The 16,952-nt window shown below is 43.5% G+C and overlaps 1 protein-coding gene across 2 annotated transcripts in view; it reads right to left on the reverse strand.

Annotated features, from left to right (window-relative positions):
• C1QTNF3 (C1q and TNF related 3) overlaps positions 1-16,952 on the reverse strand; it is an 89,124-nt gene that overhangs the window by 25,400 nt on the left and 46,772 nt on the right. For both annotated transcript variants that reach the window (XM_040338149.1, XM_040338140.1), the window contains exon 4: positions 2,679-2,808. In XM_040338149.1, coding sequence (XP_040194083.1) covers positions 2,679-2,808 — 130 coding nt within the window. The remainder of the gene's footprint in view (positions 1-2,678; positions 2,809-16,952) is intronic.

Raw genomic sequence — 16,952 nt, forward strand, 5'->3', positions numbered from 1 at the left:
TGGACATGGTTTTGGAATAGGGTGTCCAACAAGCTCATATAGGTGTGGTGGTCAGATGTCCACAACCATTTCGCCATATAGGGTAGATGGTTGCTAAATAAACATAAGCAAGTAAAAAGAATTAACAAGATCAATGCAGAACTTCTGCAACCATGATATTATCGCGTAGATAAAGGCAATTTTCTTTGGGGGTTTTGAATATAGTGGAGAGGGATTAGAACACCTGACAGTTTTTATTGCTGTCTGTGCAGAGATTCACCCTCTCTATTTGTCCTGTTTAGCATTATCATTAAAGCGGGAGTTCACCCAAAAATCAAGTTTCTGCAGTTAGATCCAGCATACTACTGACATCTGCAGTCTGCTGGTCTTTTTTATCTTATTTTGGTACTTATCGTTATAGCAGTATCTTTTCTATGGCTCCGAGCGGGGAATCCTTCGGAGAATGGGCGTTCCCGAAGGCAAGCAAGTTGATTGACGGCCTTCGATAGTGCGTCACGGCTTCCGAAAACATCCGAGATGACACTTGGCTGTTTACGGCGCCTGCGCCTGCCGTGTAGAGCTGACTGCGCAGGCGCCGTAAATTGCCGAGCGTCACTCGTGTATCTTCGGAAGCCGTGACGCGCTATCGAAGGCTGTCAATCAACTTGCTTGTCTTGAGGGGAACGCCTATACCAGGAAGTAATCCCCGCTCGGAGGCATAGAAGAATTACTGCTATAACGATAAGTACCAAAATAAAATAAAAAGACCAGCATACTGCAGATGTCAGCATTATGCTGGATCTAACTGCAGAAAGTTGATTTTTGGGTTAACTCCTGCTTTAAAAGCAAAAGTACAAGAAGAAAATCTCACATTATTAAGTTGTGCCAAACTGAAATAATGATGAAGCATAAGCTCTTTATATCCTGTTTATATGACACTGACAGTTTTCTACCAAGTCCAAAGAACCATTCATACTGTATCAGTCCCTCTCCCTGTACAGCCCATAAAGATACACATACGAAAATCCGAGTCAATTTAGTTAGAAGACAATGAACCTCACTACATGTTTTGCAGCTTTAACCACTTAAGCCCCGGAGCATTTTGTTGCTAAAGAACCAGGCCCCTTTTTGCGATTCGGCACTGCGTCACTTTAACTGACAATTGCGCGGTCGTGCGGCGTGGCTCCCAAACAAATTTAGGTCCTTTTTTCCCACAAATAGAGCTTTCTTTTGGTGGTATTCATATTTAGTCCATTTCAGTGACTCGCAACATATTAAATCCAGTACAGTAAAACTTTGGTCTGCGAGCATAATTTGTTCCAGAAACATGCTTGTAATCCAAAGCGCTTGTATATCAAAGCATTTTTTTTACAGGGTATAAAAGAGAAGAGAGGAACCTCTAAAGCCTCGTACACACGATCAGTCCATCCGATGAGAACGGTCTGATGGAGCGTTTTCATCGGTTAACCGATGAAGCTGACTTATGGTCTGTCATGCCTACACACCATCGGTTAAAAAAACGATAGTGTCAAAACGCGGTGACGTAAAACACAACGACGTGCTGAAAAAAATGAAGTTCAATGCTTTCAAGCATGCGTCTACTTGATTCTGAGCATGCGTGGATTTTTAACCGATGGTTGTGCCTACTAACAATCGTTTTTTCCCCATCGGTTAGGAATCCATCGGTTAAATTTAAAGCAAGTTGGCCGATGGTTAAATAACCTATGGGGCCCACACACGATCGGTTTTGACCAATGAAAACGGTCCATTAGACCGTTGTCCTCTGGTTAACCTATATCGTGTGTACGAGGCCTAAGTGTAGCAATAAGTTGCTAAATGTTGTACCTTCATTAAATGTAACCATATTGCTACACTTAAGCCTCGTACACACGACCCGAGGAACTCGATGGGGCGAAACACATCGTTTTCCTCGTCGAGTTCCTTGTTAGGCTGTCGAGGAACTCGACAAGGCAAGTTTCTCCATTCCCGTCGAGGAAATAGAGAACTTGCTCTCTTTTTGGCTCGTCGAGTTTCTCGACAGTTTTCTCAATGAAAATGTACACACGACCGGTTTCCTCGTTAAAAAAATATCTCCCAGCAAGTTTCTTGCTGGTTTTTGCCGAGAAACTCGGTCGTGTGTACGAGGCCTTAGAGGCTCCTCTTTTCTTTTTTATACTTGTGACATGACGCTGCTCTTATATCAAGTCATCGCTTGTATATCAAGGCAAAACGTATTAAAACATTTTGCTTGTCTTGCAAAACGCTCTCAAACCAAGTTACTCTCAAACCAAGGTTTTACTGTAAATCAACGTGACAGATGTGCAACTAGCATTCTCAAGTTCAGAATGGAAGCCCTATATTTTTCTCAGGACAAGTTTACGTTAAAGCTGAAATCCAGGAAGGTATTTAACATCAATGGATTTGGTAATGTATTGTGGTTTATTTTCCTTCTCTCCCTGTCCCATGAACACAACAGAAAGTGTGAAGAAATCTCCAAAAGTGGGGAATGTCCAGGGATCGGGTGGGGTGGTAGATGCCTTTGCCTCTTGATATGGGGGCAACTCTAAAATCGAGCATTTACCACAAACACCAATAAAAATCTCACAGTGGTTAAAAAAAAAAAAAATTGCCCAAATAAACACTTTAGTTGCATACCTGATGTTATGCTTAAAGTACAACGTTCTTCTTTAATAACATACCTGTTATAGGAGCTGTAAACCTTCCAGTCATGACATCAAAAAAGTTTCCAACATTCGTTTCAACACTGCTGAAAATGATCCCGCTATTGATATTGCTGAAGTGGGTTGCCATTGAGGCCATAAAGGCTACCTGCAGAAAGAGAACTCATTGTAAAGAGAGGTTTAGCCACCACCATGTACCACTTTAAAAACCTCTACTCAAGCAGGCCATACACGGTCAAATTTCGAACACATTTTCTTTTCAAAATCAGAAAGTTCGTTTTTTTTTTGTGATCCGATGATGCCACCATTGATTTTCGAAATTCGGCCGACAAAATATTCATGTTGCCGGGAATATTCGTTTCTCTCCGGGAATATTCTTTTCTTGCACATTTTTTTCTATTACATTTCTCGCACGATTCTCCCATCATTGATCAGAAAATCGTTCGTTTTTCAAAAAATTTCCAACATGTCGGATTTCTCAGATTTATTTGCCGCACGAAAATCGGCTGTTGTTGCAGCCCACTAACGGTGCAAAATTCTTTGATATGATTTTCGAAAGAAAATTATTTTCGAAATTCGAACCGTGTATGACTGGCTTTACTCTTGGCTAAATGGCTACAATTCCCAACTCAGTTCCTGTCCACTTGGGAGTTTAAGGTGTCCCCACAAACCTAGGTGTGTTCATGCTCCTTTTATTTCAATTCCCAAAATACAAACTAAAAAAAAATCCAACAGGGCAATGTGTGTGTGGAGCCAGGAATTCGTGATGATAATATTCATGTTCAAGAGTGATTCACAATGGGTTAAATTTACTAAAACTGGAGCACTCAGAATCTGGTGCAGCTGTGCATGGTAGCCAATCAGCACCTAACTTCAGCTTGTTCAATTAAGCTTTGACAATAAGCCCTCGTTTACATCAGTACGATTTGACATGCGATTTGACAGGTCAAATCGCAAGTCAAATTGCAGCCTATTGCTGGCAATGGGAGCATCCCAATCGGTGTGATGTCGACTTTGCGGCGCCGCACCGATTTCCAAAAGAAGTTCCTGCACTACTTTTGGTGATTCGGGGGCAACTTCAAAAGACGTCTGTTCATGAACCCACACAGATGTCTTTCAATTCGTCCCCCCAAAGTCGGACTGAAATGCGGCACTGAAATCATGCGAGTTCAGATGAAGTGGCACGAGTTCAAAGCTATGTTAAGTGTGAACGAGGGCTAAAACCTGGAAGCTGACTGGTTTGACTGGTTTATATGCAGAGTTGCACCACACTTTCCAGTTTTAGTAAAAAAAAAACTATTTGTATATACAGTATATACTAATTTATACTATATATAGATCTATACACAAAAAAATGCACACACATACACATCTGAGCCACTAACTAAACTCACATCAGTTGCTGGTTAACTGGGTGCCCCCTAATATGGTTCCCAAAGCAGACAGGCAGCACTTGTACCTTTAAACTGTTCGGTCAGCACCCAGTCCCCAGTCTTGTAAGTGGAATCTGATTGGCTGTGTGTTGGTGCCAAAGACTAGTAAAGAAGTCTTTGTCTTGCTTCGTCTTAGATAGAACGACAACGCACCTGCTTGTAGCTCACTACCTCTGCCATGTTGCGCCCAATTCTTTGCTAGAGGCTTCCTACAACATTCCTGACCCTTAGACCCCTTTCACACTGAGGGCGTATTGCAGGCGCTATAGTGTTAAAAAAAGCGCCTGCAATCCGCCCTCAAACAGCTGCTCCATTGTTTACTGCTCCTCCACCGTTGCTGCCCGCTTCAGCAGCGCATTGCGGGCGGTTTTAACCCTTTCTCGGCCACTAGCAGGGGTAAAACCGCCCCGCTAGTGGCTGAAATGTGCAGCAAATCCACCCATAGCGTCGGTGGTAAAATAGCAGAGTTTTACCGCCGACGCTATGGGCGGCTCAGTGTGAAAGGGGTCTTAGTCTTTATATTCCAATAAAAGGAATATCCACACAAAAGAAGCATAATTGCTGTACTTTACTGGTGTAACTTTAGAAGATAGCAATTACAGTCACATCACATTGGCATACCATCTTGGGTCACTTAACCGTATTGTCTATCACATATAGTGGACAATCCACAGCAGTCACATGTGAAAGCAACATACAACATGTCACCCTTCAGCCATCTTCCCTTTTACAGTCTCTCTCCTTCCCAGGGTCATTAGTACTCTGTGGGGGTTATTTCCAAAAGGCAAATCCACTTTGCAAGTGCAAACAAAAAGTGCAAAGCACACTTGAAATTGCACTAAAAGTGCACTTGGAAGTGCAGTCGCTGTAGATCCGAGGGGGACATGCAAGGTAAATAAAAAAACAGCATTTTAGCTTGCACAGGATTGCATAATAAAATCAGCAGAGCTTCCCCTCATTTCAGATCTACCCCTCAGATTTACAGCGACTGCACTTCCAAGTGCACTTTCAGTGCAAAGTGGATTTGCCTTTCGTAAATAACCCCCTGTGTCTAGTTCACAACTCCCTACGTGTCGCTCCATAGACAGGATCACTGCTGCTGCACAGTACACTCCAGTACACTTCTCCAAGTCCTGCAGGGGGATAGATGCACTTCAGAGAACACTTGGTCCGCCCGTGACTTACTTTTCAGGGGGTTTCTCTCTCCCTGTACTATTTTTTTTCAGAGAATATTTGGCCTGGCCTGAAAGGCCATTTGCAACCTGCTCTAGCCCCTACTACCATAAGGAACAGGATGACTAAAGCCAGCACTTCTTGGTGCAGAATTATCTCACCCTGTCCTCCAGTCCTGTCCAGGGCCCCTGCACTAGGTGACTAACATCTGCACAATGTGGGGTATTTGGATCCAATGCCCCAACTGCACTAAGGCTCCTCCCAAATTGACTTATGCGCACTGACTCACCCATGACATCACTACAGCAGGGCTCTAACTAAAGGGACCTAGCACCTAATTAGACTATTCTCTGTCATCACACACTATTGCGGGACAGAGCCGCTTAGTGGTAGACTAGCTTCTCACAGAAGTGATAGGGAGAGAGTCCTGGGCATCACATAGGCTCACATATATAATGACTTGTGGACAGCGAGGCTATGGTCCCATCCCATGCACACAGGGCTGCAATGAGTTCCCCCTGGTTATTTAGTGCCTCCGGGAGGGACAGTTGTAGCGTCTAGATCTACCACAGTCAGTCTGTTAACGTCTATGGCAGACTGCGGCTGAATGGGGTTGAAAACTGTACTGAGTGGTACAAGTGTTTAGGGCCCTATGCGTTCAGGGATGAGGTTCCAAGTCGTCTGTGATAGGGCCCCTTTTAACCATACACCCTGGAGCCTCTCACCATGCAAACTAAGGCCCGGATTCACGTAGGAGATACGACAGCGTATCTCCAGATACGCCGTCGTATCTCTGAGTCTGAGGCGTCGTATCTTGGCGCCTGATTCAAAGAATCAGATACGCCAAAATTTCTCTAAGATACGACCAGCGTAGGTCTCCTACGCCGTCGTATCTTAACTGCATATTTACGCTGGCCGCTAGGGGCGTGTACGCTGATTTACGCCTAGAAATATGTAAATCAGCTAGATACGCCAATTCACGAACGTACGCCCGGCTGACGCAGTACAGATACGCCGTTTACGTTAGGCTTTTTCCGGCGTAAAGTTACCCCTGCTATATGAGGCGTAGATGAGGCGTACCAATGTTAAGTATGGACATCGGGCCAGCATCAAATTTTCCATCGATTACGTTGTTTGCGTAAGTCGTTCGCGAATAGGGCTGTGCGTAATTTACGTTCACGTTAAAAGCATTGGCTTTTTGCGGGTTAATTTGGAGCATGCGCACTGGGATACTTTCACGGACGGCGCATGCGCCGTTTGGAAAAAGCGTAATTTACGTGGGGTCACAATACATTTACATAATACACGCCCACATCTTCCACATTTGAATTAGGCGGGTTTACGCCGGCCTATTAAGCTACGCTGCCGCAACTTTGCTTAGAGAATACTGCACTTGCCTGTCAAAGTTGCGGAGGCGTAACGTAAATAGGATACGTTACGCCCCCACAAAGTTGCGCTCTCGTACGTGAATCCGGGCCTAAATGTATCTAAATTTAGTTAATTGAATTAATTTAGTGCATACTGTGTTCCTCCTGGCCTTGCTGTGGGTATATGTTTAGTGCCCTTACATGAAGCTTTTTATTCTATGAATTTAGCATTACATGATGCACCAAATCGCAATGCTAATTGCATCCAATTAGTGAACTTATCTACATCAAAGTCCTCTTTTACATTTTTTAAGGGAACAGAAATAATTAGACATTCTATTGGTTCCTTATTATTCATCATTGTCTCCACTAATGGCTTTACTGAAGTAGCAGATTTGGGAGTGTAGCTCTTTTCATCTTGCAGTTAACTGGGAGCTGGCTTTGAACTGCACCCTCTCTGCCTCCGGTCCTTCCTAAAGCAATATAAAATATATATTTTATCACTACATCTAATGAAAATATGTGATAAGCATTCATGATTGCCCTCTTGTAAAAATTGTGCTACAAATGGTAAAGTGGATATAAACCCAATTTATTTATTTTTTTCTGTCACAATGTAGGGTACACGATTTCCTCCGCTGGTATGAGGGCGTGGTCGGATGCAGGTGCGGAGGAGGTGTGTGAGGTGTGAGGTGCAAGACATGTGAACAGGGCAGGACTTAGGGTGGTGGGGGCCCCTGGGCTTGAGTCACTTTCGGGCCCTACCTTCTATACATTACTTTAACTCCCTTACCGGTAAACCCGAGCGTGACTCGGGGGGGATTTTTTATGCTAAGAACGGTTTTCCCGAGTCACGCTCGGGGTGGACGTGCAGAGTGTGCAGCGGCGCGGCTTACCTTTCCAAGTTACTCACCTTGTCCCTGGATCCTGCGATGCCTCCCCGCTGTGTGAGCGAGCGGGTCCTCCTCGCTCGATTCACAGTGTCCCCATGTGCCGCCGATCTCCGTTCCCTGCGACGTTACGACGCACGGGGGCGGAGATCGGCGCCAAATTCAAAAAAGTAAACAAACACATTACATACAGTATACTGTAATCTTATAGAATACAGTACTGTATGTAAAAAATACACACACCCCTTGTCCCTAGTGGTCTGCCCAGTGCCCTGCATGTACTTTTATATAATAAAAACTGTTCTTTCTGCCTGAAAACTGTAGATTGTCCAAAAGTGTCCCTTTATGTCAAAAATGGTTTTAGATCAGCTAGAAAACAGCGATAATAAATTATAATCACTTGCAGAATTGAGCGATAGCGATTTGTGGGGAAATACGTCATAAAAAAATAAAAGTAATGACAGCGACAATTCTGCAACTGAGCAAATTTCAGTGATTTTGAGTTGATTACATTATTGAATAATTTTTATTATAATTATATTATTATTTGTTATAATTATTTATAATTATTTATTATTTGTTATAATTATTTATAATTATTTATTATATTATAATTTATAATTTTGTTTTTTAAAAAATATCATACCCGGGATGCCTACTAGACTCTTGTTTGGTCAGATTTAAGTGAGTTATTCCTAAGAATTACAGGCCTACAGTATAAAACGCCAAATTTCCTTGCAAATAATGGTACCGCTTTCAGCACCTTTTTTCTGAAATAATCATACCGCCAGGGAGGTTAATATTATCTCATCACCGAATTCCTGGCTCCACACACATTGCCCTGTTGGATTTTTTTGTTAAAATAATTGTACCGCTTTTGGTACGTAATTCCAGACAGAATCATACCGCCAGGGAGGTTAACCTACACGGTTAAGTAGATATTTTCACAAAAATAGGCACCGCTGTCTACGGCGCATTCGCGCTGTAGGCATCGGCGCAGGCGCACGGAGCAGTGCAGATTTTGTGAATGGCATTAGCGGGGTTAAAGTAGTTTTTTTGCAGATGCGTGGGGATCTGCCGGTCCCGCGCGCATGCATGGGAGTGACGTCATCGCCGTTCCAGCCAATCACAGTGGTGAAAATAGGAAGAAGCTCCAGGGTACATGACGGCGGCAGTAGACGGGACCGAGGTGAACTTCGGGGGCTTCGTTCCCACATAATGAGCTAGTATGCTATGATTACTAGCTCATTTTGCCTTTCTCTTGCAGGTGTATTTGTAAAAAAAAATATTACTGAGGGTTTTTCTCCTCTTTAATGGTTGTGTGTTGAGTTATTTTGAGGGGACAGCAAATTTACACCGTTATACAAGCTGTACACTCACTACTTTACATTGTAGAAAAGTGTAATTTCTTAATTTTTGTGTACTTACTTTTGGGAGATACTGTACAAATGGCCATATAGTGATAATCTGGTCCTGTACAGAATTTTGGAATGACTATCAAGAACTCAGGAGATTTGTATTCTTGCAGATACAGAAAGCGTTGGAGGTTAATTAGACACGCTTGTCATATCTGCATCCATTCCCTCTACACAAATGAAGTGTGTTGTAGGAGTTGAGAAGGACACTTTCCTAAGTAAATAATAGCTTGTTGTATCAATGCATAAATAATGAGGTCTCAGGACAGAGTACGTTCAACATTACAAATACATTCTGATTGACTCAGACTCGGCTTGTCAGAACAAAATGCATTTTTAAATTAGATCCGTTTCGTGTCTTATCAATTTTCATGGCTCTTAGAAACGAAAAGTTACATTGGTCTACTTCTCCAGTATTTTATTTAATAGGGAACTGTCATACAAAGTCTTAGTAGATTGTAATGTCAAGAGATGTAAAGTGAGTGCGTTGCATGCAATGCAACAGAAAATCAGAGCGATGTAGAGCAGAATGATACAATGCAGAAATTACTGTCACCGGCTGAAATTCATTTCAAATCTCTATTAGGTAAGACAGGGCACATATACCAAAATATGTTACGACACACACAATTTTTATTTTCAAGCATTTCCATTGAGGGATAAAATTGTTGTGTGTTTAACCACTTGCTGACCGGCTCACACACTTTTACATCGGCAGAATGGCACGGCTGCGCAAAGCAACATATATATAGTTGCTTTGAGTTTCACGTCATGCGGGCGCCAGCGGAGGCACACGTGTGCTCCTGCCGCAAGCTCTGCGCCTTTTTGCAAGGCATTGTAGATCCAGCAAGTTCCCGGGTATGCACTCTGAGAAGTTTCATACCTCCCAACTTTTTGAGATGGTAACGAGGGACACCTATTAACAAAAGTATGTAGGCATAGGACTCGCCCACTGCCACCCCCTTTTAAAGCGGAGTTCCACCCAAAAATTGACCTTCCGCTTTTCGTAACCCTCCCCCTCTCCGGTGTCACATTTGGCACCTTTCAGGTCACGCCCACTTCCACCTACGCCGGCCTGCGCCCTTGAAACCTACGCCACGCTGACGCAGTGTTGGGAGCAATAGCTTGCTGAATGCAATGCTTGCCTCTCCTCGCTACGTTGGCGTGGCGTACGGCGTTTGAGCTACGGCGGCGTAATGTGCGCCCACACTCTGTGAATCTGGGCCATAGTGTCTATTTTCCTAAACCATTTTTTATGTATCCATATAGGTGCATTTTGCAGCACATATAATAGTTGTGGCATCCACAGCATTTTAATAAAGTTGCATCTCCCTGCAACTGACAACGGGAGGTGCCGCCAAATTAGAATTGTATTTTTAAATGTATTCAAGAGGGGAGATAGATTATTCCCTATGTATTTATTGAGGTCGCTTGTTATATCTATCCCTAGATATTTCATTGTCCCGACTATCTCCAGCTGTGGGATTTCTACTAGAGTCTGACTCCTCATTGGATCTACCGGCATTAATGCTGATTTCTCCCAGTTTATAATCAATCCTGAGATTCTTCCGAATTCTCTAAAGATGGTCATTACCTGTTTAATGGAGTGGTCCGTGTCACCGAGGAAGAGGAGAACATCGTCCGCATAGAGAGCGATTCTCTCCTCCCTGATCGGCCTCACGAACCCCTCCATCTTTTTATCCATTCTTATTGCAGTAGCCATTGGCTCCATTGCTATGGCAAAGAGCAGGGGTGACAATGTACACCCCTGCCTTGTGCCCCTCTCTAGCCGAACCCTCGCTGAGTAGTCATTGTTGACTCTTATTCTTGCACTGGGGTCATTATACAATATTTTAATCCATCTGATAAATTTAGGACCAAACCCAAAAACTTCCAACACATGCCATATATAGCCCCAAGCTATCAAAAGCTTTAACCACATCTAAAGCCATTACTGCTCTTGTACCATTGTTCTCTGTTGGCATTTGCAGGTTAAGAAATACCCTCCTGATGTTCATGCTAGTTGATCTCCCTTGAATAAATCCCATTTGATCCTGATGTATAAGTCTTGCGGCTATTTTGTTTACTCTACCCGCCATTATTTTAGCCAATATTTTGGCATCGGCGCACAGAAGGGAGATGGGGCGATATGATGCAGTCTCTAGTGGATCCTTCCCTTCCTTATGCAGTACTATTATTGTAGCTTCAGTCATTGAGATGGATAACCTTCCCTCTTCCATCGCCCAATTCAGTACTTTAATAAATTGTGGTAGTAGCACTTTCCCATAATATTTGTAGGTCTCCACCGGAAGCCTGTCTGGTCCTGGGGATTTCTGATTAGCCATCTCAGTGACTGCTAGCTGTACCTCTTCAAGAGTTATTGGGGCCTCCATTTGCTCTTTCTCTATCTCTGTAAGGGTTGGTAATTCTAAACTCTCAAAGAACCCTTCCAATTCCTCCTCTCCCACCCCCCCCCCCCTTGTGACCTATATAATTTATCATAGTATTCTCTAAATGTGTCTGTAATAACTGACACCTGTGTCGAAATATCTTCATTACGTGTTTTAATCGCGGGTACAGCGGAGGGAGAGGAATAGGTTCTTACTAAGTGGGCCAACATTCTCCCGACACTTTCGACTCCCCAAATGCCACTTGTTTTTGAAATAATCTCTTATTCTCTGATTTTCTTATTATTTCAACTTTATATTCCTGTTGCTTATTCAGCCATATTCTTTGTTTCTCCGGTGTTGGGTTTTCAATATATTCCTTTTCTGTATTCTCTAGTTCCTTCCTAATCCCGTTCTCCCATTCCTTTGATACTTTTTTGATTTTTGCCACTTGTTGAATACATAATCCCCTGAGGAATGCTTTCAGTGCGTCCCACATCACCCCCCTTGTCACGGTTCCTTTATTGAACTTTATAAACTCTTTTCATTTTGACGATATCTCCTCGGGATCCCCCATTAATTCAAACCACATCAGACTTATTTTCCATACCCTGACAGGCTTACTCCCCTCCAGATTTACAGTTGTTATCACCAAAGAATGGTCTAATATTCCTCTGGGCTGGTATGCTATTTCCCTGATTTTTTGAGATGCTTCCACATTGCCCAGGACTAAATCTATCCTGGACAATGTGGAATGGGAGCTAGAGCAACAGGAATATTGCAGCTCCTCTGGGTATATCGAATAGCCCTACTTTCTGTTAGAACTGATATAGCCGACTCTCTGATACATTCAGTACACTTTCCCTTGGAAATCTATCCCATTTTTTATTTATTACCTCATTGCAATGACAGGTATCCCAGTTTTGTCCATCATAAAATCCATTAATTTGTACATAACATCTAATTTAAATGGTGGGGGATGTATATATTTGCAAGAACATATTCCCTGTTCTCTATTACACAATAAAGGAAAACATATCGCCCTTCCCCATTGATACTAACCCGCTTGCAGGTGAACACCACTCCCCTTTTCACCAGAATCGCCACACCCCTTGAATAAGAGGTGTGGCCGAGTGATTCTGATATTGAAATTTCCTATTCTGAAATTGTTTCTTAATTTCCTTGGTGTAGTGTGTCTCCTGCAAGCAGATCAGTCCCACCTCATGAGTATTCAACGTGTCAAATACTGCTGCTCGTTTGGCAGGTGTACCCATACCCCGGACATGCCAAGATCCTATTTTCAATATGATACCTTGCATTAAGAAGATATTTCTTGCACCTACAGGTAAGCCTTAATCTAGGCTTACGTGTAGGTGCAAGTTGTAACAGTAGAATAGGGCTAAAAATAGCGCCTGCAAAGCGCCCTGAAAGAGCAGCTGTTGTCTCTTCAGTAGCGGGACGGTAAAAAAAAGTCCTGCTAGCAGCATCTTTGGAGCGGTGAAGAGTTGGTGTGTATACCGCTCCTGCCCATTGAAATCAATGGCCACTGCGGCTATACCGCCAGCAAAGCACCTGTTAAAGTAGTTCAGAGAGAGTACAAAAAGAAGGGAGAAAATAAAAAATAAAAATAAAAAATAAATATGTATTTCTCATTTACAGAAATTTGCAGAGGCGCTTTGTGGTGGTTTTAACCCTTTCTCGGCCGCTAGCCGAGAAAGGGTTAAAACCACCGCTCCCCACCACTCCCAGTGGGAAAGGGGTCTTAATGAATGCAGATACCATTTAAATGCAGCCCACTTGGACTCCTTGTCCTCAATCCAGTGATTTTCACTGTCTAGCCCTGCTGGTGGCACACAACCATGCCTAAAACTCCTAGTATGTTTTCAAGGGTGAACCCACTTCCTCAGAGCCAAGATAGTGAATCATTCACTATCTTGGCTTTGAGAAAGAGGGTTCACCCTTGAAACACGCCAATCACACCACAGATGCCTCCTTTTTTACCCATACTAGTGGTAGAATGCAGCAGTTTTGAAGGCAATTGGTTCCACTTATTCAGACATGCGTACCTATGTTATGCATATGTGAGTATAGCAACTGTCATTTTTATTCTGAAATAAAATGCATTGTGGTAATGCGCTAGGTTGGTCTGCCCCTCTCTTGTTATTGTTTTGCAGTCAATAATGATACCCATTGTCCTGAGGGGGCAGCAAGCTTGCAGGAGCCAGGGAAGAATTCCTATACTATACATAACTCATGGTTCACTGCGTGAGCGCAGGAGAATGCAGAATTCAAAATTTACTCCCTGAATTCTTCAATAGAATAAAAGCGAACAGGAGAAGATGAATTTGTGGCTCCTGTTTTTCTTTTTTAGATGGAATTCACACTTTTTACTGCACTACCATCTCAGGCCCGGATTCACGTAGAATCGCGTATCTTTGTGCGGGCGTAACGTATCCTATTTACGTTACGCCTCCGCAACTTTTACAGGCAAGTGCCGTATTCTCAAACCAAAGTTGCGGCGGCGTAGCGTAAATAGGCCGGCGTAAGCCCACCTAATTCAAATGTGGTAGATGTGGGCGTGTGTTATGTTAATTTTATGTGACCCCACATAAATGACGCTTTTTACGAACGGCACATGCGCCCTCTGTGAAAGTATCCCAGTGCGCATGCTCCAAATTAACCCGCAAGAAGCCAATGCTTTCGACGTGAACGTAAATGACGCCCAGCCCTATTCGCGAACGACTTACACAAACGACGTCAAATTTTCAAAATTCGACGAGGGAACGACGTCCATACTTAACATTGGTACGCCTCATGTACGCCTCATATAGCAGGGGTAACTTTACGCCGGGAAAAGCCTAACGTAAACAGCGTATCTGTACTGCGTCGGCCGGGCGTACGTTCGTGAATTTGCGTATCTAGCTGATTTATATATTTCTAGGCGTAAATCAGCGTACACGCCCCTAGCGGCCAGCGTAAATATGCAGTTAAGATACGACAGGGTAAGAGACTTACGCCGGTCGGATCTAATACAAATCTATGCGTAACTGATTCTAAAAATCAGGCGCATAGATACGACGGCTCGGACTCAGAGTTACGATGGGGTATCTGGAGATACGCCGGCGTAACTCGTTTGAGAATCCGGGCCTTAAAGTACACTTGTCCCTGGCCACACTGAACAAAACTTGCATAATAGAGTAAATATTCAGCAACATTTAGTTCCATCCTGACTCTCCCAGGCTAAATATGAATTCCTCATGTTATTGACACATGACTTCTATTTACTGTAGGACATTACAACCTAGAAGAAAAAAACACTTCTCGTTATAAGATACTTTGCATATTTATTACATTAACCTTTCCCTTGTCACCGGCTCAGCTGTATATACTTTTGTTTGCACCTTGATGTGAATAAAAAATATACAGTAGGATGAATGATATTGACTGGAATGGCAGATATCACAGATCTATGTGATAGCTGCAAGAAGCGCTGACATACAAGCTGATATTTATAAATGCCACCACAAATGTCAAGCATGATATATGGCTCAAATAAAAAAAATTAAAAAGAGTGGCCTATTTACATACCTTCCACTACTCTAGTAGTAAATATAATAAAAATAATGCATATTGTTTTTGTGTGTGTGTATATATATATATATATATATATATATATATATATATATATATATATATATATATATATACATACATACAGTATATATACCGTATTTATCGGCGTATAACACGCACAGGCGTATAACACACACCCTAACTTTAAAAGGGAAGTTTCAGGAAAAAAAATTTCCACTGCACCCTGCGTATAACACGCAGGCACAGTTTACCCTCTATTTTTAGGGTAAAAAAGTGAGTGTTATACACCAATAAATACAGTACATACATATATATATATATACACACACTGTATATATACACACTTTTTAATCCGAGTGTAGCATCAAGTCAATTAAACTCCTGGGTAGGGTTGAGCGAACCCGAACTGTAAAGTATAATTGGAAAAAGTTCGGGTCCGGGATCGGAGTTCGGGGGAAAAAAATGCGCGGAGGTCCCCGCAAATTCAATAACCAGACCCTTTAGATCTGGTATGGATATTAAGGGGAACCCCGCCGTCAATTTTAAAAAAAAATTACGTGCGGTTCCCCCTAAATATCCATAACCAGACCCTTTAGATCTGGTATGGATATTAAGGGGAACCCCGCCGTCAATTTAAAAAAAAAAATCTGTGCGGTTCCCCCTAAATATCCATAACCAGACCCGTTATCCGAGCACGTTGACCTGGCCGGCCGCAGAAAAGAGGGGGGGAGCAGAGTGCGCCCCCCCCCTCTCCTGAACCGCACCAGGCCACATGCCCTCAACATGGGGAGGATGTCCCCATGTTGATGGGGACAAGGGTCTCATCCCCACAACCCTTGCCCGGTGGTTGTGGGGGTATGCGGGCGGGAGGCTTTTCAGAATCTGGAAGACCCCTTTAACAAAAAGGACCCCCAGATCCTGACCCCCCCTGTGTGAAATGGTAATGGGGTACACTGTACCCCTACCATTTCACGAAGGAAGTGTAAAGTCTTGGAAAAAAAAAACACACACACACACACCGTAGAATAAAGTCCTTTATTAATAAAAAAAAAAACAGAAAAAAACTCCATCGGTGATAATCCACTCGTTCCCGGCTTCCTGCTTCAACGTTGTCCTGATCCTGCGACGGCTGCGGGTGATCTCCAGCAAAGAGAAGATCCTGCGACGGGTGATCTCCGCTCCAGCGATGAGAAGATCTATTCATCCGGAGCGCAGCATCCCGACCTCCTCTCACCGCTGGACACAGCCCAGCGAATGACGCGCTGAAGCTGTGACATTACTTATATAGAGGAGGCAGGGCCACCCGTCACGTGACCCCGCACCCTCTGACGTACCCTCTGCTACGTCACTGGGGAAGCCCAGGAAGAGGGAAGCCTCCCGCCCGCATACCCCCACAACCACCGGGCAAGGGTTGTGGGGATGAGACCCTTGTCCCCATCAACATGGGGACATCCTCCCCATGTTGAGGGCATGTGGCCTGGTGCGGTTCAGGAGAGGGGGGGGCCGCACTCTGTCCCCCCCTCTTTTCTGCGGCTGGCCAGGTCAACGTGCTCGGATAACAGGTCTGGTTATGGATATTTAGAGGGAACCGCACGTCATTTTTGTTTTAAATTGACGGCGGGGTTCCCCTTAATATCCATACCAGACCTGAAGGGTCTGGTTATGGATATTTAGGGGGAACCGCACGTCATTTTTTTTTTAAAATCGATGGCGGGGTTCCCCTTAATATCCATACCAGACCTAAAGGGTCTGGTTATTGAATTTGCGGGGACCTCCGCGCATTTTTTTTTTCTAAAAGTCTGTGTCCCATTGACTACAATGGGGTTCGGAGTTCGGGTTCGGGAACTTTTTTTTTTACGTTCGGGTTCGGACCCGAACCCGAACATCCAGGTGTCCGCTCAACTCTACTACTGGGATATTGATCTGGTCAGTTAAATAGCGAAGGGGATTGTTAATCAGTTTCAGATCCTTTGGTGTTAATGAAGTGAACAGGTGCACTAGATGGGCAACAATAAGACAACCTCCAAAACAGG

The sequence above is a fragment of the Rana temporaria genome, chromosome 1 (genome assembly GCF_905171775.1).
Source record: "Rana temporaria chromosome 1, aRanTem1.1, whole genome shotgun sequence".
Taxonomy (NCBI): Eukaryota; Metazoa; Chordata; class Amphibia; order Anura; family Ranidae; genus Rana; species Rana temporaria.